The sequence below is a fragment of the Ovis aries genome, chromosome 8 (genome assembly GCF_016772045.2).
Source record: "Ovis aries strain OAR_USU_Benz2616 breed Rambouillet chromosome 8, ARS-UI_Ramb_v3.0, whole genome shotgun sequence".
Classification (NCBI taxonomy): Eukaryota; Metazoa; Chordata; class Mammalia; order Artiodactyla; family Bovidae; genus Ovis; species Ovis aries.
The window spans coordinates 84,656,166-84,679,105 of NC_056061.1; the positions used below are offsets into that span (position 1 = coordinate 84,656,166).

The 22,940-nt window shown below is 45.5% G+C and overlaps 1 protein-coding gene and 1 long non-coding RNA gene across 4 annotated transcripts in view; both read right to left on the minus strand.

Moving 5' to 3' along the window:
- AGPAT4 (1-acylglycerol-3-phosphate O-acyltransferase 4) overlaps nt 1-9,484 on the minus strand; it is a 134,248-nt gene extending 124,764 nt beyond the window's left edge. The window contains exon 1 of one of the 3 annotated variants that reach the window (XM_027972637.3): nt 9,360-9,484. Coding sequence is in view for 1 of the 3 variants with exons in the window: in XM_027972638.3 (XP_027828439.1) it covers nt 9,233-9,308 (76 nt within the window). In the remaining 2 variants the exon portion in view is untranslated. Of the gene's footprint in view, nt 1-9,232 lie in introns of all 3 variants that reach the window. The other 2 variants (XM_027972636.3, XM_027972638.3) reach the window with 2 other exon arrangements.
- A 1,208-nt stretch (nt 9,485-10,692) lies between these two features.
- On the minus strand, nt 10,693-22,664 carry LOC114116215 (uncharacterized). Its single transcript, XR_003590221.3, has 3 exons — nt 22,401-22,664; nt 16,235-16,366; nt 10,693-14,900 (listed from the first exon to the last, which is right to left on the minus strand). It is a non-coding gene; the product is annotated as an uncharacterized LOC114116215 (long non-coding RNA).
- Nucleotides 22,665-22,940: the final 276 nt, after the last annotated feature.

Genomic DNA, 22,940 nt, shown 5'->3' on the forward strand with positions numbered 1-22,940 from the left:
AGCCACAACTAAATAAATAGACACATTTATAATAATAATAATGCTTAAGCTGATTATATGTCGAGTTCAGTTCAGTCATGTATTAAAAAAAAAAAATTTAAACTGGCTCTGAGCACAGTTCATATTCAATTTAAAGTATGAACTGCACTGTCACTCAGATATTTTAACATAGGGCCTGTTCTCCTCCTCCACTGTACCACCTCTTCGGCTAAACCACAACAAAACAACAAAGCTCCCTCAGTCAGTCGGTTCAGTCACTCACTCATGTCTGACTCTTTTCGACCCCGTGGACTGCAGCACACCAGGCCTCCCTGTCCATCACCAACTCTCAGAGCTTGCTCAAACTCATGTCCATTGAGTCGGTGATGTCATCCAGCCATCTCATCCTCTGTCGTCCCCTCTCCTCCTGCCTTCACTCTTTCCCAACATCAGGGTCTTTTCCAATGAGTCAGCTCTTCACATCAGGTGGCCAAAGGATTGGAGTTTCAGTTTCAGCATCAGTCCTTCCAATGAATAATCAGGACTGATTTCCTTCAGGATGGACTGGTTTGATCTCCTTGCAGTCCAAGCGACTGTCAGGAGTCTTCTCCAACACCACAGTTCAGAAGCATCAATTCTTTGGTGCTCACCTTTCTTTATGGTCCAACCCTCACATCCATACATGACTACTGGAAAAACCACAGCTTTGACTAAACAGACCTTTGTTGGCAAAGTAAAAAAAGTCTCTGCTTCTTAATATGCTCTCTAGGTTGGTCATAACTTTTCTTCCAAGGAGCAAGCGTCTTTTAATCTCATGGCTGCAGTCACCATCTGCAGTGATTTTGGAGCTCAAGAAAATAGTCTGTCTCTGTTTCCATTGTTTCTCCATCTATTTGCCATGAAGTGATGGGACCAGATGCCATGATCTTAATTTTTTTAATGCTGAGTTTTAAGTCAGTTTTTCACTCTCCTCTTTCACTTTCATCAAGAGGCTCTTAGTTCCTCTTGGCTTTCTGCCATAAGGGTGGTGTCATCTGCATATGTGAGATTGTTGATATTTCTCCAGGCAGTCTTGATTCCAGCTTGTGCTTCTTCCAGTCCAGCATTTCTCATGATGTGCTCTGCATATAAGTTAAATAAGCAGGCTGACAATATACAGCCTTGATGGACTCCTTTTCCTATTTGGAACCAGGCTGTGGTTTCTTGTCCAGGTCTAACTGTTGCTTCCTGACCTGCATACAGGTTTCTCAAGAGGCAGGTAAGGTGGTCTGGTATTCTTGTCTCTTTCAGAATTTTCCACAGTTTGTTGTGATCCATACAGTCACAGGCTTTAGCATAGTCAATAAAGCAGAAGTAGATGTTTTTCCGGAACTCTCTTGCCCTTTCAATGATCCAACTGATGTTGGCAATTTGTTCTCTGGTTCCTCTGCCTTTTCTAAAACCAGTTTTAACATCTGGAAGTTCTCGGTTCACATACTATTGAAACCTCGCTTGAAGAATTTTGAGCTATTGTGAGCTACTATAAAGCAATTATCCTTCAATTGAAAATGAATAAATTTTTTTGCTATTGGGTGAGATGAGTGCAATCGTGCAACAGTTTGAACATTCTTTGGCATTGCCTTTCTTTGGGATTGGAATGAAAACTGACCTTTTCCAGTCCTGTGGCCACTGCTGAGTTTTCCAAATGTGCTGGCATATTGAGCGCAGCACTTGCACAGCATCGTCTTTTAGGATTTGAAAGAGCTCAACAGAATTCCATCACCTTCACTAGTTTTGTTCATAGTGATGCTTCCTAAGCCCCATTTGACTTCACATTCCAGGATGTCTGGCTCTAGGTGAGTGAGCACACCATCATGGTTATATGGGCCATGAAGATCTTTTTTGTACAGTTCTTCTGTGTATTCTTGCCACCTCTTCTTAATATCTTCTGCATCTGTTAGGTCCATACCATTTCTGTCCTTCATTGCACCCATCTTTGCATGAAATGTTCCCTTGGTATCTCTAATTTTCTTGAAGAGATCTCTAGTCTTTCCCATTCTGTTGTTTTCCTCTATTTCTGTGCACTGATCGCTGAGGAAGGCTTTCTTATCTCTCCTTACTATTCTTTGGAACTCTGTGTTCAGATGGGTATATCTTTCCTTTTCTTCTTTAACCACCTCTATGGCTAAACCACAACAAAACAACAAAGCTCCCTGAAAACTATGAAAGTAGCTTGTCTTAGAAGTACTGCTATAAGTTCCCTCCCGCCTCAAGTTCTAAATTACTATTCTCTCTTCCAGAATTTCTGAAGCTCCTAAAACCTAGCATGAAAGGCATGCAAGGGAAGGTCCACATGGTAGAGAGCTGTTGAGGACTGTAGAAGCACTGCGTGCCTAAATCCCAGGCTGGCCCTGCGCACAGATGCAAGATGATGCCACTGAAACGGGGGGTTGGCGGTGGGGAGCGGTACCATAGTCTTGAGTCCAATCTCAGTTCTGTTTCGGTTACTTATTATGATGTTAGGTGAGTAACATACTCTCATCTTTACTTTCTCTCTCTATAAAATGGAGAGAGATAACAGGTTTGACCTGCTCTGTTTGTTACGAGGATAAAGGGAATGAAGAAGTGTGAGGGCTGTGTAACTGACTAGCCCATGAGGTGCCCTCAGCCAGGTGGGCTGCTATGATTCTCACATATACCCTACAGGTTGGCGGGTCACCTCAGCATCTCTGATCGCTTCTGTAGGTTACCCTTCATCCCCCAGACTAAGGAATACTCTCCTGCAGGAAATTCAGTGTCAGGAAGTGTCCTTCCAACTGCGAACGTCACAATGTGCCTCTTCTGCGGATCCTACGTAGAAATGACCATGGAACAGCCATTCGGTATGACCCAAGGTCAGAGGGGAGAGACCTCTGCCAACCAGTTATCTGGAACAACTTCCTGCCAAAGGGAGAGGCTGACCTCATCTGCAATCAGAATAACAAAGAAGGGGAATCTGCTAAGTGTTTGCTCTGAAGGTCAGGCGGGCACCGGAGGGGGTGTTCCGGATGAACTTTGTTAGGTTGCCCATATAATTTCCTGCTGAAGGTAGAAATTACAAGAGGCCAAACAATCCTGCTGAGAGGAGCTCCACGACAGCAGGAAATACAAACAGGAAGCTCTGTAACAAGTTTAAATACTTATTTAACATAATTTATTGGGGATATTTGGATTTAAGGTGTTGAAACCCACTTGCTTTTGTAGAATGAGACACAGGCTTGCAATGCCTTATGGGAAATCTAATGACCGGGGATTATGTAGTAAAGCAATGGGCATATAATTTCGATGCAGTTGGGAGCTTGTCCCTTAAAAATGTCCTATTTTGAGTCCATCTGGAGGGAGCTGTAGTCCCACAGAAGTCTACAAGGAACTCACTCTGAGGGAACTTTGAGAGATGATCTCACTCAGCTTGTGCTTTTCAGACAGAGAATTTACAAGCCTGCTGCACATTGTGTCTCTGTGTCTGCAGGGTCAAAACCTCACTTCTTCCATTCAGTTAGCCAACAAATGTTTACTGACATCAGACATATGCCCAACCAGTGAGGAAGACACAAGAAAATTATAAGATGAACAGTCAACTGCTAAGCACTCTACCTCTCTGCCCAGAACAATCTATGTATAGAACTGTTCAATGAAAGAAGCATCTGGTGCCGTTAGCCAATAAATGTTTAAATCAAAAACAATACCCTCTGTATGTATCAGTTCAGTTGCTCAGTCGTGTCCAATTCTTTGCGACCCCATGGACTGCAGCACGCCAGGCTTCCCTGTCCATCACCAACTCCCAGAGCCTGCTCAAACTCATGTCCATCAAGTCGGTGATGCCATCCAACCATCTCATCCTCTGTTGTCCCCTTCTCCTCCTGCCTTCAATCTATTCCAGTCCCTGTATGTATATATATGTGTGTGTGTGTGTGTGTGTGTGTGTATGTGAATTGAAAGTTGCTCAATCATGTCCAGCTGTTTGCGACCCCAAGGTCTATACAGTCAATGGAATTCTCCAGGCCAGGATACTAGAGTGGGTAGCCTTTCCCTTCTCCAGGGGATCTTCCCAACCCAGGGATTGAACTGAGGTCTGCCACATTGCAGGTGGATTCTTTACCAGCTGAGCCATAAGGGAAGCCCAAGAATACTGGAGTGGGTAGCCTATCCCTTCTCCAGCAGATCTTCCTGTCCCAGGAAATGAACCGGGGTCTCCTGCATTGCAGATGGATTCTTTACCAACTGAGCTATCAGGGAAGAAAAACGGAATATTACTCAGCCATTCAAAAGAATGAAATGTGGCCATTTGCAGCAACACGACAGACCTAGAGATCATCATACTGAGTGAAGTAAATCAGGTAGAGAAAGACAAGTATTATATCACATCACTTATATCTGGAATCTAAAAAATAAGTAATACAAATCAATTTATTTACGAAACAGTCACAAGACTCGCGGGCATAGAAAACAAACTTACAGCTACCGAAAGGGAAAGGGGAAGAGGAGGGATAAACTAGGAACATGAGATTCATAGATATACGCTGCTGCTGCTGCTAAGTCGCTTCACTACTCTCCATTAAACAGACAAAGAGTAAGGATTTGCTGTATAGCCTGTGGAACTGTTTTCAGTAATAGTAAGTTTAATGTACAATAATCCGTAATGGAAAAGAATCTGAAGTTGTACATTTGAAGCTAACACAATATTGCAAATCAACTATGGTTTAATAATAGTAATAAAGCCAGTACTCGCTGGTTTAAGGGACTGTTTCTCCATCTTTTCCCCTGCAAGTCTCTGAGCTTCTTCAAGGAGGAATTAGTTGCCTATTTATTGCCACATCCGTAATATACAGTGTCTGACACATACTATTATCATTTGTGAGTGAACGCATAAGTGGATGGGTGATACAGGAATGAATGAGTGACAACTGAAAGGAAGAACCAAAGGTTAAAGGAAGAAGCAAAGCAAATCAGGTTGGAGGAACAAACACAAGCAGGAAATCTTTGTGGAGAAAGTCTTAAACAACAAAGGAAAACAGGTTAGAGAGACTGTTCCATCATAGTTTTCACCAAAAATTGCTCTTGTTTTAAAATATTCAGGCACTCAAAGAAAACGGAGATCAGCCAGTCACCATCTTGGGCTCCAAAGTCACTGTGGACAGTGACTGCAACCACTAAATTAAAAGACGTTTACTGCTTGGAAGGAAGGTGATGACCAACCTAGATGGCATATTCAAAAGCAGAGACATGACTTTGTTGACAAAGGTCTGTTTAGTCAAGGCTATGGTTTTTCCAGCGGTCATGTATGGATGTGAGAGTTGAACTATAAAGAAAGCTGAGCACCAAAGAATTGATGCTTTTGAACCGTGGTGCTGGAGAAGACTCTTGAGAGTCCCGTGGACTGCAAGGAGCTCCAACCAGTCCATCCTAAAGGAAATCAGTCCTGAATATTCATTGGAAGGACTGATGCTGAAGCTGAAGCTCCAATACTTTGGCCACCGGATGCGAAGAGTCGACTCATTAGAAAAGACCCTGATGCTGGGAAAGATTGAAGGCAGGAGGAGAAGGGGATGACAGAGGATGAGATGGTTGGATGGCATCACGGACTCGATGGTCATGAGTTTGAGCAAGCTCTGGGAGATAGTGAAAGACAGGCAAGCCTGGCGTGCTGCAGTCCGTGGAGTTGCAAAGAGTCTGATACAGTGTCTGAACAATAAGCTATTTACGCATAATAAATGCACATAAATACTGTGAAAAGAGCAAGTTCATGATTTAAGCTTCCTCTTTCCCACCAGCTTAGCAGTGATCCTCCTTGGTTCCTACACGAAGCCAAATGTCCAAGTTACAAAATTCGCAAACGGATTTTGCCCTGGGATGAAGCTCCTTGAATTAGCGTTGTACAAACTCTATGGGATGTAGATGGTTTTTAAGCCAGGCTTGACTACATTTGAACACTGAGGTGTCCAAAACCATTCAGAACTATGAATACAGTGTATTGCCATGCCCATGAGACCTCTTTTTCGGAATACAGCAGATCAAACAAAATATAGTAAGTGTGCCCAGTGCTCACTTGAGCACCCCACAATTGAAAGCAACAGCAATGGTTAGTATTATTAGAATGCCGTTGTGGGTGTGGGGGCTTCCTTTCCCAAATTTCTCACTTCTTTTAAGTCTGATTTAAGTCTAGCCTTCACTTCTTGGGAGTTTCAACTCAACAGTAACTGGGTTAGGAAGGATTCTGCATTCTTTTTACAGGGACTCAGATGGTAAAGAATCTGCCTGCAATGCTGAAGACCCAGGTTCAATCTCTTGGCCAGGAAGATCATCTGTAGAAGGGAATGACTACCCTCTCCAGTATTCTTGCCTGGAGAATTCCACGGACAGAGGAGCCTGGCAGGTTATAGTCTATAGTGTCGCAAAGAGTTGGACACGACTGAGTGACTAACACTTTTTCACTTTTTCTACCAGTCTTGCTCTGAGTTAAACAAAGTCCTGTCCCCGAATCACTACCAGTTCTCTCCACACCAGTTCTCTCCACCTGGCCCATTCCAGACTAAAGACAGACTTCTCCCTGCTTCAGACAAGAACCTTGACCCAGGACCCATCGCCCACCACCATCCTTGTTCCCTGGGACACCTTTGCCTTTTCCCCTAGAATCATCTGTCTCTTCTCCTTCAAACCTTCAACGTCAACATCCTCATAATATGCTTCCCAGACTTATTGCATCTCACTTCTCTCTTGCCCCGCCTCCTTCTTTCCAACTGTGTGCCCAGCTACTCATGTTGTCATCGGTTTGACAAATTTTAAACTTGAGACCACAGACCACCACTTCTATTATCTTCACAAACTTGACAGCGTCCAGTTTAGAGCCATGCAATCCCAACAACGGTGAATGACTAACTCCAACCTCACCAGGTATTTCCTCAGCACCGCCTCCATCCACCCTTTCAGGGGACTCAGAATTGGCTTTGCATCCATAGCTCCATTGACCTTCCCCAGGTCAAGGGTGTTTCCTCCATGGACGCACTCCACTGATCCTTCATCGACCCTACCCAGGTCAAGAGTGTTAAGTTTTTAAGTTCTACTCAGTCCAATTACAGGACAGTGATTCTTTCTCTTTTTTTTTGGCTGAAATGATAAACAATTCTTGCTACTTTTCCTTTGAACCCCATCCTACAAGGCTTTTTGCTGTCAAACTCCTAGATTTGGAAGCTCAGGAGTGCCCCATCACACTTGACTTGCACACTGTCCATCCATCCCGCAGGGTCATGTGGTCCATCTGATGTGGTTGAACTGTATCCGAGATCTGTGAGGACATCTTCAGGCTGGTAAACAGTAACCGAGCTTGACTGCTTCCCACACTCTGCAAACCTACACTCCAACTATTTATATATATTAGCCTGGGCTTTTCAAAACGATCATCTTATTTTTTAATGACACTTTTGTGTGCTTTATGCCTCTAAACTAGCTCTCTTAAGTCCCGCTAGTTTTGTGCCATGCTATTTTTCAGATAACTTTTGTATCTGTAATTCTTAAGACCTCTTGTCCTATAAGTTTTATAAGTCATAGAAAAGACCATGCTGAGATAAGGATCTTGGCAAGCAGAACCTCATTAAACCACCCCTTCTTCCTGCTTCCCTGGGGAGTGGGGGGAGGGGAGGGGGAGTACTGGGAGGTTTCCAAGTGATGCTTTCCTCTGTCTAGAGGGAAGACATTGTGAGGGCTAAGCCACCTTCACAAATCTTTATCTGAAACTACAGATAATTTTAAGACTCAAGGGTGATATGACTGTTGATCCATTCTATAAATCCTAATTTGGTAATTCAGGACACCCCTTAAAAGAATGGTGTCCGTTATCAAACATCTCAGATGCACTGAATGAAAACTGTCAGCCTGACTCCTACCTGTTAATAAGCGGATTTGGACTAGTCTGTTCAACAGATGGGTCACTTGATTTTACTTATATTTAACTATGCCTGTTACTAGGTAGATGATACTTTTTTCTCTCTGCTTTATATTTTCCTTGAAAACCAACTCTTTTTCCCTCCATAGAGGATATTAAGAAGATTTAGTAGTTTTAACTTAGGGCTTGACTTGCCCCTGATGTCCCTGCCCTACTAGCCCCCGCCCCACACAATCACACACATCACATACACACCAGACACTTTCTCCCTTAACTCATGATAGATACTTTTTTTTTTTCCTACTGAGAATGCTTAACTAACAGTCATAGATGAGTTCATTCTTTCCCAGTTTTGAAAAAGAAGACCCTCACCTTAAGGGGAGGGGACAGCCCCTGATCCCTATTAGAAAGATACCAAAAAAAATGAGAACCCTGCTGGTAGTTACCGATTGTTACTTATACTTGTTGAACTTAAATTGTGTGCTAAGTAAGTTCAGACTAGAACAAAGACCCCTCTTTTAAATATTTAGACTCTTAAGCAAACCTGGGCAGAAAAATAACATATCTGTCAGTGGATTCTCAAACACCCTCTAAAACTTTTCTCCAGGATCTCATCTCCTCTAAAGAAGTAAGTGCTACCCACCCACCCCCAACCTCTTTAGTTAGATCACGGATTTAACATCACGTCTTGAGAACAGTTTAGGTTTTCCAGAAAGACCAGAAACGGAAGACTTACAGAAACATCAAATCACTGTTTTTCTAATTCCCAGATATGATGAAAAAATTTCATAGGCTGAAAATTAAGTAAATAAAGACGTAAGTATAAAAGCCTGTTTCCTTGACAACTCCCCTCCCCCAGCCCGCCTGTAATAGGGAAAAACCAAAACGGGGGGTGAGGATGGGTAGCCACGAAGCCAGGCTGCCTCTGAGCAGCCCCGGGCGAGAACCCGCGCGCGGAGAGCCGCCGACGCGGAGCAAACACAAATAAAGCGATGGGTAGAGGGGATGCATTTGGTGTAGTCTTTTTGTGGTTGCCATAGAAACGCCAGAGACGGAAGAACACGTTGCCTGACACAAAAAGAGACCGATCGGTAACAGGAACCTTCGCCCCAGCTTCATCTATTGCAGAGAAAATTCTTTCACCCGAGGCGGGGAGGTGGAGGGAGGTGGGGTGGGGGATGGCTGGACAGGGGTGGGGAAATGAACCCCAGCGCAGCAGCTCGGCATCCCAAGGCGCACAGACACGCTCCCCCCGGCTGAGCACAAAGAGATGGTCCTTGTGCGGCGGCAAAGCCCCTCCACGTTCCCGCGGTCGCCTCACTTCCTTCTCCGCCTTCCTCGCCTCCTCTCGCTTACCTACCCCTTCCAGAGGTTTTAGGGAAATCCAGCCAAGGAGAGAAATAACGAGGGAGAGACAGAGGGGCGCACACATCCGCCACGCCCAGAGGTGAAGCCGCCTGCAAACAGCACGAACCGCAGATACCTCCTTTCTGGCAGCCCTGGACACGTGGACTTAGAGATCGGAAACTGAAGGGAGCAGGCTGGGGTGCAGAAATTGCCACTAGTTTATAGGCGCTGTAAGACAGCCAACGCTGGAAAGAAAAAAGCGAGACTCCACCCATGGGGTGGACCCTTCGGGAAAGGAAAAAAAAAAAAAAGTGGTCCTCAGCTGACGTCTCTCCCCACCCCATGTCACTTCCTTTTAAAGCTACAATTTAGCAGTTTCAGGGAGGGAGAGACGAGCTGCTGTAACATGAGTCTCTCCCCCTCCCCTTGCAATTAATGTAAGGAAGTGCTTCGGTAGGCTTCACGTTTGCAATCTCTGGCCGGAGAACCTGCCAGAATCGGAAACAAAGCCCGCTAGGTGGCCTTTTCCTTTATCGCTCGCGCCTCGCAAATCCTGTTGCATCCTTGCGCCGACATGGCTCCTCCAACCTCAGCTCGGACCGAGTCGGCCCCGGCTGGGCTGAGACTTGGAAACTGCCTCCTCTCGTGTTTGGTAAAAGACCTGCACTCTGTAATGCCCCTCTCCCGTCTCACTGGTACGCGGTGCGGGAAGAACAGGGCATTCCACTCGGAGGAGCCCCAAAGCACCTTCGGCCAAATTATACTGAAAACTCCAGCGATCTGAGGTGTTAAGAACTGGGGAAAAGAGGCTTGGAGGTCGATGAATTTTCTCCCCGCAAAGCAGCCGCCAGGGTTGTTGCCTGCGCGCGCGCGCGCACACCGGACACAGGCACGTGGCATTTGCACCCAGTGTTAGGGTCTGGGCAGACCTTAACAATAAAATAGTGCCCTCATAACTCTGAAAGAGGGCGGGGCTGTCGGATCCCCGGAAATGCCAGGTCTCCAACACGCCTAAAAAACTCTTTCAGCCTCCAAAGAGTTAAGGTGCGTGCCCTTCAAATGCTCTCTATTAGAGCCATCGGCACAAATAATATTTGGGAATTAAAGTATGATTCCTATGTTCACCCCCATTCTTTAGATGTTTACAATCCACAGGGGAATAAAATAAAATGTTCACAAATAACTAGACCATATTGCAGAATTACTAAGAGCTACCAAAGTGCTAAAAACAGCGTGCCATGAGAAAACAGAAAGGGAAAGAGCTCTTTTGGGTTATGCTGAGGGGGGAAAAAAAAAAAAAGAAGAAAGCATTCATAATTCAGCAAACCGTGGTTTGGACTGGATCCTATAGGGTGTGCGGTGTTTTGATAGTCTGTGATTGTAAGAGGGAAATAAATGAATGGGGATGGAGAAGAAGATTGAGAGGGATGAAGGCCATCTGAGGCATAAACAAGGACCAGAACAGGAAACCCATTTGTGTCAATGGTTTATTTTAATATTTATGTGTAAATAAATTTGACCACGTAGACATGTTTATAAAAGATGTTTGCAAGAAGTTTTTGCAGCCAATGCAATTTAAAGAGTTCTCATGACTTTTCAAATTATGTTTTAAAATCCATTTGTTTCCAGTTTTTCAAAGCCCTTCTCAAGTAGAATTAGACTGATGGTTTTCCATATTCGAATTCTGAATGGGGATATATTTCAAAATCTATGCTATACTAAGTGGCTCAGCTCGTAAAGAACCCATGTGGGGAAGATCCCTTGAAATAGGAAATGGCAACCCACTCCAGTATTCGTGCCTGGAGAATCCATGGACCTCTGTGAGACTGGTGAAGTACAGTCCATGGGGTCGCAAAGAATCAGAGGCAACTGAGTGTGCTTGGATGTGTGTACACACACACACTCACACACACACACACAACTACCAGTACAGCCAGTGATTTCAATAGAAACCATTTGAAATTAAAGTTTTTGACAGTTGCAAGTCTTATTCTGATCATAATACTTGTATGTCTTTATTCCATTAGATTATCATTATTATTATGATTATTTTTGCTACTTTCACACTGCCTATTTAGATGATGTTACTCACAATAGTCTCAGTAGATATAAATATGGGAGGAAAAAGACTATGTCTAAAAATTTAAAGTGGAAATACAACCTTCTAGAATTAAATCCTATAAGCTTTACTCACGGTCCCATTTAGAGACGCTCCTTATTTTAGACATCCTGATTTAGCTATTTTTATCTGAACAAAGCATTGTGAAAATTTCCAGATCACAATCTAACAATTCAGTTCAACAAATACTTTTTGAGTATCTGTGCTAGTTGCTGAAAATACAAAAACACAGACAAGACATGGGCATTGCCCCAAGGGGCTCAGTCTTAGGAAAGAAAGGACTGTAAACAGTCAAGATACAATGTGATAAGGACTTCCCTCGTGGCTTAGACGGTAAAGCGTCTGCCTACAATGCGGGAGACCTGGGTTCGATCCCTGTGTCTGGAAGATCTGCTGGAGAATTCCATGGACAGAGGAGCCTGGTGGGTTATAGAGTCAGACATGACTGAGCGACTAAAACAACAAGCAAATACATTCTTCTAGGTGTGTGGTGGGTTGAATAGCATTTCCCCTCCTCCCTAAATTTACATCCACACAAGACCTCAGAATGTGACCTTATTTGGTAATGTAATTAGCTAAGCTGTGTTGTGCTGGACGAGGATGAGACCTAAATCCAATGACTGGTGTCCTAGGAAACACACATTGTGCCAAAAGGTCACTGAACTGCTAATGATTTTTTTTCTGAACTGTGAGATTGAGGGTCATTTTTATTTGCTTTTTGTATTTTATTGTATTTTGAAATTTTTCTACAATGGGTATTTACAACTTTTATGTTAAAAATGATCATGATTAAAAAACAGAAGACTCAAGGTTTCTAAAGTCTTAGTGTTCTAGCAATTTAGGACAGAAGCAAAGAAGGATAGATGATGATTATAACATGTTTAGTCCCCAAAAAGAAGTATCCTCAGAACCCTCTGTTAAAGGTTGAATGTCTTGAGTTTTAGAAAAGTTTCTTTTAGCCTAAATTCTGGTACTTCGAATGATGAATATCATGGATATAAAGTGTTAACTTACCTGCTGTATATTTAACTGTCATGCTAGGTGGTTATCAATGACATTATTTCAAACAGCCTTTTCTCTTAACACACTGACAATATTTTTCTTTCTTTTCATTTGGCTTATGCTATAAACATGAACGTAGTAGCTATATCCATATAAATCTGTATACACAGTTTGAAAATTTCCACAGTTGTAAAATACAAGCATATTACAGACTTGTGATTATAATGACCTTATTATATGCTGTATTAGGAATTGCTACTGTTTTGACGCAACAAAAAAAAGATGTAAATAATAAATTCAACTTGATATTGGGGTCTTCAATACATTTACATTAAATGTAATGTAATACATTTAATACATTCACATTTATAGTTGCATATTTCAAGCATTTCTAATTGAGTCTTACAAATATGTCACATACATCACAACCAGCCAGCAATCTCTTACGGTTATGTTGCTATTATTACAATCATTTTAAGTACATTCAAATAACTAACTTTACCTATCACTGGTGGTGTTAGTGGCAAATAAAGAACCTGCCTGCTGATGCAGGAGACATAAGAGACATGGGTTCAATTGCTGGGTCGGGAAGGGGAGGAGGAGGGGATGGCAACCCACTCCAGTATTCTTGCCTGGAGAATCCCCTGGACAGAGAGAGGAGCCTAGCGGGCTACAGTCCTCGGGGTTGCAAAGAGTCGGACACAGCTGAGTGAGCACGCATGCATGAGGAAAGCACGGAGAATTAGGCAGGATTCCTTCCTGATCAATAATGATGACAACCTAAGGCATTCCTCAAATACTGAGGTCCATTGACCAGCTCTCACTGTGTCTTAACTCATAATGTTTCTTGAAATCTCTTACAAATTGGTCTCAGCTCCTTTCTCTTTGGACCACTCAGGGTCTGTTCAGCCTGGCAGAGATGATCCTGGGAAGTCATTCATTCCCTCCTCCTGTATCCAGGCGCTGAGCGACTGGGCATCAAATGAGGCAGGAGCAAATCTACCACAACAGGAGGAGCTGGATTCAAATTAGTTAATGCTCAGCTCACGGGCAGCAAATGGAAAAAGATCCCAGCTTCACTATCTGATGTTAAAGGAAGGAAGTGTTGGTCACTCAGTGGACTCTTTGCAATCCCGTGGACAATAGCCCACCAGGCTCCTCGGCCCATGGGATTCTCCAGGCTAGACTACTGGAGTAGGTTGCCATTTCCTTCTCAGAGGATCTTCCCAAAAAGGGATTGAACCCAGTTTTCCTGCATTGCAGGCAGATGTTTTACTGTCTAAGCCACTAGGGAAGCCCAGTTTTAAAGGATGTCATACAAAAGAATACTGCGACTTAGCCCTCCCATTCTTTGCAGCTGGGTAGAAAGAAAGCACACCACTTCAAGCGGTGTTTCATTCTGGGTGATTTTCAGCCCTTGTACTGTACATGTTGTGTGATTTTTTTAAAAATTCATTAATTTTTTGTCTGCTTCCTGATAGTCATTACGTCATGCAGAATCTTTCGTTGTGGCCTGTGAACTGTACAGTTCCCACACGCGGGCTTAGTTGCTCTGAGGAATGTGGGATCTTAGTTCCCTGGCCAGGAATTGAGCCCACGTGTGCTGCATAGCCCAGCGGATTCTTAAATCACTGAACCACCAGGAAGGTCACCATACTGTGTGATTTTTTAAAAATTTTGAAAAGTATGGGTTACCTTTATAAACAGAGAACTGAAGCATTTATTAAAAATAAATATTGTTCTCAAGTGATGATATAATGCTTTTCTTTTTTTAATATTTATTTTTATTTATTTATTTGGGTTGGATTTTTTAGCTGTAGCATTTGAACTCAGTTGCTACATGTGGGATCTAGTTCCCCAGCCAGGGACTGAACCTGGGCCCCTGCACTGGGAGTGCAGAGTCTTAGCCACTGGACCACCAGGGAAGTCCCTGGATAATGCTTTTCCTTATTTGGCAAGTTATAGCCTAGCAGCACCTTGGTGTGTGTCAGTTGCTGAGTCGTGCCCGACTCCTTGTGACCCCATGGACTGTAGAGGACCAGGCTCCCATGTCCATGGGATTCTCCAGGCAAGAATACCACAGGGGGTCGCCATACCCTTCTCCAGGGCATATTCCCAACCCAGGGATTGAACCTGGGTCTCCTGCACGGCAGGCAGATTCTTTACCCTCTGGGCCACCAGGGGAGCCCGGGGCACCTTGGAGGGTGATCTAATTAAAGTAGGGCCTGATCCTGGACCATGAGGATGGGAGCTTGTTGGAAATGCAGAGTCCAGGGCCCCACCCCGGACCTAGTAAATCAGAAACTGCGTTTTCACAGCATCCCCAGGAAACGGACGTGCACAGGAGAGCTTGAGAAGTACTTGTCTGAGTCCCAATCTCTCATTTTACAGAAGACGCTTCAGAGTCCAGGAAGGCTGAGGCTGCTTGCCCTGGGTTCCCCAGCAAACAGGAAACCGGACTGAAACAAAGCTGCAGTTTTTAATGATTCCCCACCTCGGGATGCTTTCCGCCGTATTCCTCCGGCTTTCAGATGAAAAGCAGGTCTGAAAGAAAACCTATCGGCATCAAAATGTTAAAAAGAGAATTTCTACTTGAACTCATGTTCATTATTCTAAGTGTAGTTATTAAAAGTCCATCTGTACTCCATACATTTGAGTTTGTGCTTAGTTTTACCCAAAGAAAATTAATCTTGGAATTTGGCAACTATCAGAGGAAAGCTGGCAAAAGAGCAGGTGACATCTTTTCCCATGATCACTCATTTTATCTTGGGTTCAGGCCAAAGCCAAGTCTAGTTGAATAAAACCTAGCTCCACGACTGATTTGTTAGAGGCGACAGAACGGAAAATGGGCTCCGCAGGTCCCCTCGTTTCTGCTTCGCCCCTTTCTAATCTGCTTGTTCCTCATCCAGCTACTTTTGCCAAAAGGAGCTTTGCAAATAAAAATAAGAGAATGTGGTTCTCCCCTCTCTCATCTCTGTCCTTGGGTGCATAAGCATCCCCTATATGTTTATAACTTTTCCTTTGAGTTACTTACAGCAGACTCCTCATTCTTTATTTAACTTTTTGGAGCCTCAGCTTCCTCTTACCTCAAATTCATGGAGTGATTGCGATATTTAAATAAGACAGTGTATGTGAAGCTTCTAAAATAGCATAGAACCTCCAAAACTACTGTCATGCTTTTCTCTGTCCTACCCAATTCATTGGACTTCCCAGGTGACGCTAATGGTAAAGAACCTGCCTGCCCATGCAAGAGACATAAGAGACAGGAGTTGGATCCCTGGGTTGGGAAGATCCCCTGGAGGAAGGCATGGCAACCCACTCCAGTATTCTGGCCTGGAGAATCCCACAAACAGAGGAGCCTGGTGGGCTTCAGTCCACAGAGTCACAAAGAGTCGGACACGACTGAAACAAATCAGCAGGCATGCACACATCTCATTTATTAAAATACAGACTTTCAGATTCATATATCTGGTTGGCCTCTGTCTTCTAAACCTCAGACCCATTTACCTAATTAGCTGATGAATAGCTCCAGGAAGACATACTAAAGTGCCAAGCGCTCAGTCGGTCAGTTGTGTCCAACTCTTTTCCACCCCATGGACTGCAGCCCACCAGGTTCCATGGGATTCTCCAGGCAAAAAATACTAGAGTGAATTGCCATTTCTTTTCCAGGGGCATCTTTCTCACCCAGGGATTGAAAACATGTCTCTGACGTCTCCTGCATTGGCAGGCAGATTCTTTCACACTGAGACACCTCAGGGAAGCTAGCCATCCTAAAGGCTTCTGCAATTGAACACTTCCAAAAACTTTTGACCCCAACCTAGCCAGCATTCTGCAGGCTTTTCAGCAAGTCTCTGGTTCCCTGTTGTGGTGAAAGGTGACGCAAGAGTTACCTGATTCTTTCCAATTCCTCTTGCAGTCTTTCTCCCCACACCATGCCCACACCATCCTGTTAATCCTCTTCTCAAAGATGTTTATCAAGAGCCCTCTCCACTGGTGCTGCTCAGGACTTCTCTCCTGGTTGTCTGCAAAAAAAACCAAAAACCTGCTTCAGATTTTTTTTGATACACCAAGTCCCCACATACGAACCTTCAAGTTGCAAACTTTCAAAGATGCAAACATGCCTTTGCACATCCAGTCACATGTTACCTCACACATCTGGTGCACACTGTCACAGGCATGCATCCTCTGCAGTGGCTGCGCTTTCGTGCACTTCCCTGTACTCACAGTGGGAAAGAATCCACCTCCCAAGGCGGCAGTTGCCGGAGACTTCGGCTCAATCCCCGGTCAGGAAGATCCCCTGGAGGAGGAGATGGCAACCCGCTCCTGAATTCTGGCCTGGAGAATTCCATGGGACAGAGAAACCTGGCGGGCTACAGTTCTCAGGGTTGCAGAGTTGGACGCAACTGAATGACTGAGCGTGTACACACACACACAGTGTATCGAGTACATTAGTACAGTACCTTTAGTTCAAGCCCAGGATGTTTGGAAGCAAGAATAAAAGCAGGGGCAATGTAGCTGGTACCACTGTACTTTTCAAGGTCTGTACTGTAAGATTACAAATGTTTTCTCTATTTTTTTTTTTTTACGTATTGTTTGTGTGAAAAGTATTATAAATCTATTACAGTGCAGTACTATACAGCCAGTTGTGTTGGCTGAGTACGTTGGCTAACTTTGCTGGACTTACGAACACAGTCTTGAAATGAAACTAGTTCGTAGGTAGGGGACTTACCGTATAAAACTTAAACTCCTCTGGGAGCAATGCCCTTTATGATCCGGCCCTACTCTCCCTCCAACCTCATGTCTCCCTTCAATCTCATCTCTTTCTGTACCTCTCCAAGGATCACCCTTCTTTCACCATTCACCAGCTGACTTCACTCTCTCAACCCTCCAAGACTTACTGACCACCTCTTCCAGGAAGCCCTCAACTCTTTAAAAGGAAAGCCATTCTGAGTGTATCTGTATTAATGCACTTTACGCAATGACATGCAATTGGTTGTTGTGTCTATAGGTTTATTCTTGCTAGCGTGTGAGGTTAGCATCTTTGTTTTCAGAGATCTGACCAGTTGAAGGCCTTTGTAAATACTAACTGCATCGGTGACATCATCACTAGGTCTCCTACTTCCAAGGGGCAGCTGGGACTCTGTTTCCACTTCTGTAACTCAAAGTAGTTTCTTTTGAGAAATCCTTTTTATCCTTATCTTCATTGCTAAAAATACATTCAAGAAAAAGCTTTAACTCTCCAAAGTCACCTCCTTGTTTCCACATATTGTGCTCTTTCTCAGCCTTTGTTCATATGCAGGCATAGTTTGAAAGTGAAAAGTCGCTCAGTCGTGTCCAACTCTTTGGGACCCTGTGGACTATTCACTCCATGGAATTCTCCAGGCCAGAATACTGGAGTGGGTAGCCTTTCCCTTCTCCAGGGGAATCTTCCCAACCCAGGGATCGAACCCAGGTCTTCTGCACTGCAGGCGGATTCTTTATCAACTGAGCTATCAGGAAGGCATGGTTTATTTCCCTGTGATCATACTAGTGTAGAAAATTCCATCATATTTTTGTTTCACACATCCTAAACAGATTTCTTTTTTAGAAAATTCTGTGTTTATTTGCATTGATTTGTGGCTGTGCTGGGTCTGCCTCGCTGGGCAGACTTCTCTCTAGCAGCAAGCGGGGGCTGTCACTGCAGCGCAACGGCTTCTCACCGCAGTCGTTTCTCTCGTTGCAGAGCATGGGTTCTCAGACCCACAGGCTTCTGGAGTTGTAACCCAGGAGCTCAGCAGTTGCAATTGCCGGGCTCTAGAGGACAGGCTCAGGAGTTGGGGTACAAGGGCTTAGCTGTTCCAAGGCACGTGGGATCTTCCTGGGTCAGGGATCAAACCCGTGTCTCCTGCATTGGCAGTTGGATTCTTTACCAATGAGCCACCTGGGAAGCCCGGCCACTTTCTCCTGCCATGTAATTGAACACATCTCCCCTTGCTCTGAGTGTGCTGCCGCTGCTGCTGCTAAGTCGCCTCAGTCATGTCTGACTCTGTGCAACCCCATGGACAGCAGCCCACCAGGCTTCCCTGTCCCTGGGATTCTCTAGGCAAGAACACTGGAGTGGGTTGCCATCTCCTTATCCAGTGCACGCTAAGTCACCTCAGTCGTGTCCGACTCTGTGCAACCCCATGGACAGCAGCCCACCAGGCTCCTCTGTCAACGGAATTCTCTAGGCAAGAGTACTGGAGTGGGTTGCCATTTCCTTCTCCATGTTCTGAGTGTGCTGACATGGAAAGAGGGTGGGCTTTTGGAGAAAACAGCTGGGTCAGGACCCTGGAGGAAGAGATTCAATCCTGTTGCAGCTGCGTGCAGCCTTTCCTGAGGAGGAAAGCTGAGAGGTGGGGGACCCCTCGAGACAATCAGGAAGACGGAAGCACCTCCTGTCTGCCCTACCCCACAGACCCACCCACGTCCCACACCAGGGCGGGCCGGTCCGGAGGACTTGAGCCTCGCTCCAAGTTGAAGCTGCCAGGCACGCCAGCCAGACAGCTCCCAAAGGACCCTGTGGCCCAGGGCAGTGTACGTGGCCGGTGCCCAGAGGCAGATCTGGGGCAGCTGGCTGAGCAGGGACCGTTGCCAGAGGAAAAGGGGGAGGAGGAGGGCAGGGGACTCAACACAGCCAAAGTGGAAGAGAAACGGGCATGCCTCAGGGAAGAGAGCGATGCCCGCATGGGGCTGACTGCCCTGCGTGTCCGCCCACTGCTCCAACACTGCTCTGCTTCTAGCCGAGCTGTGTTGGTCCTCCGAGGTTTGCTGTGAGCGCCCCCCTGCACCCTTTGCCGTGTGGGGACCCGGGCACCTCCCGAAGTGACCCAGGCATTGGCAACACCTGCCCCTAAACCCGCAGCTGCTGCTTCTCTCGGTAGTCTTGGCTCCGCTCCCACCAACTGTGTTTTCCCTGGCTGGCCACTGAGAAGTGGGCCTTGGGGGTGTTTTTCTCCAGTTGCTGTGCTTTGCCTCAGATTTTCCGAATCCTACTCAGGAGGTTATTCTGTTGACTCGGGCAGAATGGCTTTATCCCTCATTCTGGGTCTGGGCGCCTGCACGGCCAGCCCTGGAGTTCTTGGGACCAACTCACTCAGCGGTGCTGGGTCCCCACTGAGCGACCAAGGAGCTTAGTCCTTGCCCCCTCGGAGAGAGCCAGGTTTCACCTTTGACCGGCATGTGAATCATTGTGAGAGCAGCTCCGAGTGCTCACATCCCTTCCCTGAAGTCTGTAGCCTGCGGTTTACTCATGTACTTTCCACGAGCTGGTGTTCAGTTACCTTCGTGCATTTCTTCTGTGTGGACCTCCAGGCTCCAAGTGCTGACTGCGTAGGAGGTGGGTTTTCTCATGACCCCACCCTGAGCTGGTCCCAGCAGCAAGAGGAATATCCCAAAGGCTTTGAAAACCGATTTTTTCTGAGATGAAATGGAGGGTCTGAGTTATTTGTTTCTAAGAGCAACCTCTGAGTGGGGATCTTAACCAAGGTTTAGTTAAATTTTGAGATAAAATTTTTCAAACCAATTGTATAGTTTGGGGCCTAAAAAATGAATCCAGGGCGGCAAAAATTCTGTTTAGGAAGAAGCTGTATCCTTCCCTGTCCCCACACCTGTCACTGTCCACTCCCTCCCAGCTTTTCCTTGTGAACTTAGCACTGTCTTTTTATAGAATATTTTTCTAAACGATTGCAACCTGTGACTGGAAAGAGAGCAAACTCAACAACGTAACAGATTCACTAATGGGTCGACGAAGAAGCCACGTACTGAACGAGGAGCAGAAAGTGTGAGGACTGGAAAGCGTCAGTCGCTTCCATCGCTTCCAGCTCTTTGTGACCCCCCATGGACCGTAGCCCTCCAGGCTCCTCTGTTCATAGGATTTCCCATGAGAAAATTCTTTCCAGAGAAGAACACTGGAATGGGTTGCCATTCCCTTCTCCAGGGGATCTTCCTAAGGCGGGGATCGAACCCAGGTCTCCTGCATTGCAGGCAGATTCTTTATTGTCAGAACCACAAAGGAGAAATAAAATCTGCAAAGCATCAGCCCTGGTGGGTGCAGCTTCCACATCCTCAGACTCAGCCAAGCAGAGGGTTGACTGTACTACGCCACCTTATGTAAGAGACTTGGGCATCTTGGGAATCTGATATCTTCGGAGCTCCTGGAACCCAGAGTCCCCTGCTCACCTTTCTCCTCTGGCAACATGTAGAAATCAAATGCCAGAAGGGTCTAATATAACATTTGAATTAATGAGTTTTGCAAGGTCGCCTTGCTGACACCAGTGTGCTTCGCATATGTGACAGATGTATTTTCCAAAGGCGCCCGCAGCGACCTCTTCTACCCACACAGTCCTCTACCCCTCCTCTCTCAAGGGATGGGGCTTCCTTCCCCTCTCCTCAAATCTGAGTGACCCGTAGAAGGGTGCACAGAAGTGGTGCTGTGTACCTCCAAGCTTCAGTGGGGGAAGGCGGAGAGCTTCCGGAAGCGCTGGCTCTGCAGGGTGGCCCTCGGGGCTCTCCCTCTCAGAACCGATGCTGAGCTGTGAGATGGCTCGTGAAGGGGTCTATGACCCATCCCCGAGGTGGCCCAGCACCCCACATGTGAGCAGAGAAGCTTCCAGATGCCTCCCTCAGCCATTTGAGCCCCCCCCCCCCGCCACTTTCACACCAGGGACAGAGGGGTGACATTCTCCTGGTGCCTTGTCCCCCTGGCTCATCCACAGACGCCGCGGGCATCACAGAAGTGCTGTCATTTCACAATGTGACGCTTAGGCGGTTTGTCACACATCTCAGGGGGATCCAAACACACACTAACCGTGAACCATTAGAAAAATGATGCTCCAAACAAAAATGTCTACTATAGCTTTGAAAACTCAGATAATTGAGGATGAATCTAAGGAAAGATGTGTAAGATTTTACATGGGTGGTATTGTTGTGAAGTCGTGTCCGACTCTTGCAGCTCCGTGGACTGTGGCCCACCAGTCCCCTCTGTCCGTGGGATTCTCCAGGCAAGAATACTGCAGTGGGTTGCCATTTGCTTCTCCAGGGAATCTTCCCTATCCAGGGATCCAACCCAGGTCTCCTGCTTTGCAGGCAGATTCTTTCCCAACTGAGCTACCAGGGAAGCCCCATAAAACTTTACATAGAGAAATTAGAGAAGGTTTAAGTGAATCAAGGGCCATACCATAGACACAGATTCAAGTATTCATATAAAAATTGCAAATTTTCTCTAACCTGATCTCTAGTTCGATGCAATCCTTTCAAAGTCAGCAGATGTGAGGGTGTTTCTAACATTCGTATGGAAATGCAAAGAGTCAGGGAGAACAAGGAGAGAGGACCCCCTCTTCAGACCCCGGAGCTTGGGCACATATTATATAGCTACATTGATTGAAGCAGTGCAAGAATAGAAAACTGACCAGTGAAACCAAACAGAAAGTCCAGAAATAGACCTCTGCATTTCTAGGCACTTGATTTATGATGACGGTGGCATCACGGGGCAGCAGGGAAAGAATAGTCAGTAAAAAATTAATAAAGTATTAATTTGCTGAGTCAATTAGAAAAACCGCACAAAAAATAAAACTCGACTGTTTCTTCACACCATACACAGAAGTCACTCCCAGGTGCATCGAGATTTAAAAGTGAAAGGCAAAACAGTAAAACAAAATAGGAAACTATCTTCAGGACTTTGGGAGAGGGAAAATTCTCCTAAACAGGATTCAAAAAAGGAAAAGACTAAGAATCTGGATGACCCCCTAACAAAGCTCTGTTTATCATAAGTCAGGATTAAGAAAGTCAAAAGACAAGCTACAAAAACAAGAAGGTGTTCATTATATAAATGATTAATTAACAAAGGGCCCTTATCCAGAATGGGCTAAAATATTCTTCAAACCAGTAAGAAAAAGTCAACCTCATAAAAAAAGTGTGAAGAATGTGAATCGGCACTTCACAAAAGAGAATGTTCAAATCAACACAAACTTGGAAAGATGACCTACCTCGCTACTACACACCCGTCAGAATGACTACCACACAAAGGATGAAATCTACCTGTTGTTGACAAGACCATGAAGCCAGGGCACAAACGCTCCTGGAGGGAGGTAAAGAGACGCGGCCGCTTTGGCAAGTGGTGTCTTGGGTCCGAATAAAGTCGAAGGTGTTCAGCCCGCCGCGATCCAGCAGTTCTACCCTTGGGGGAACGCTCGGTGGAAATGCATGCTCAACGTTCAATAGTCTTCACGGCGGCTTTATGCGTGATAGTGAGCAACACCCTGCTGCACAGCAGCACAGGACATGTGAAGAACACGCATAGGCAGTGTGGCAGGCTCAGACTCTAAGATACCATGCAGCAAAGGGCCTGCATGGAACTCAGCCGAGTGCAACCACGTGGAAAGATACCGCAAATGCAACCTGACCCCAGAAGCCAGAAACCGAAGATGACCTACTCTGTAATTTCACCGGTAAGTCCAAACCCGGGGAAGCCGGCCTCCATGCTGTAGGTCCAGATGTGTTCTGAGTCTGTGTAGTTTCTTTGGAGATGTGGGAGGGGACCTCTGGAGTAGGGGGGAGTCAGAAGGGGGCTCCTGAGTA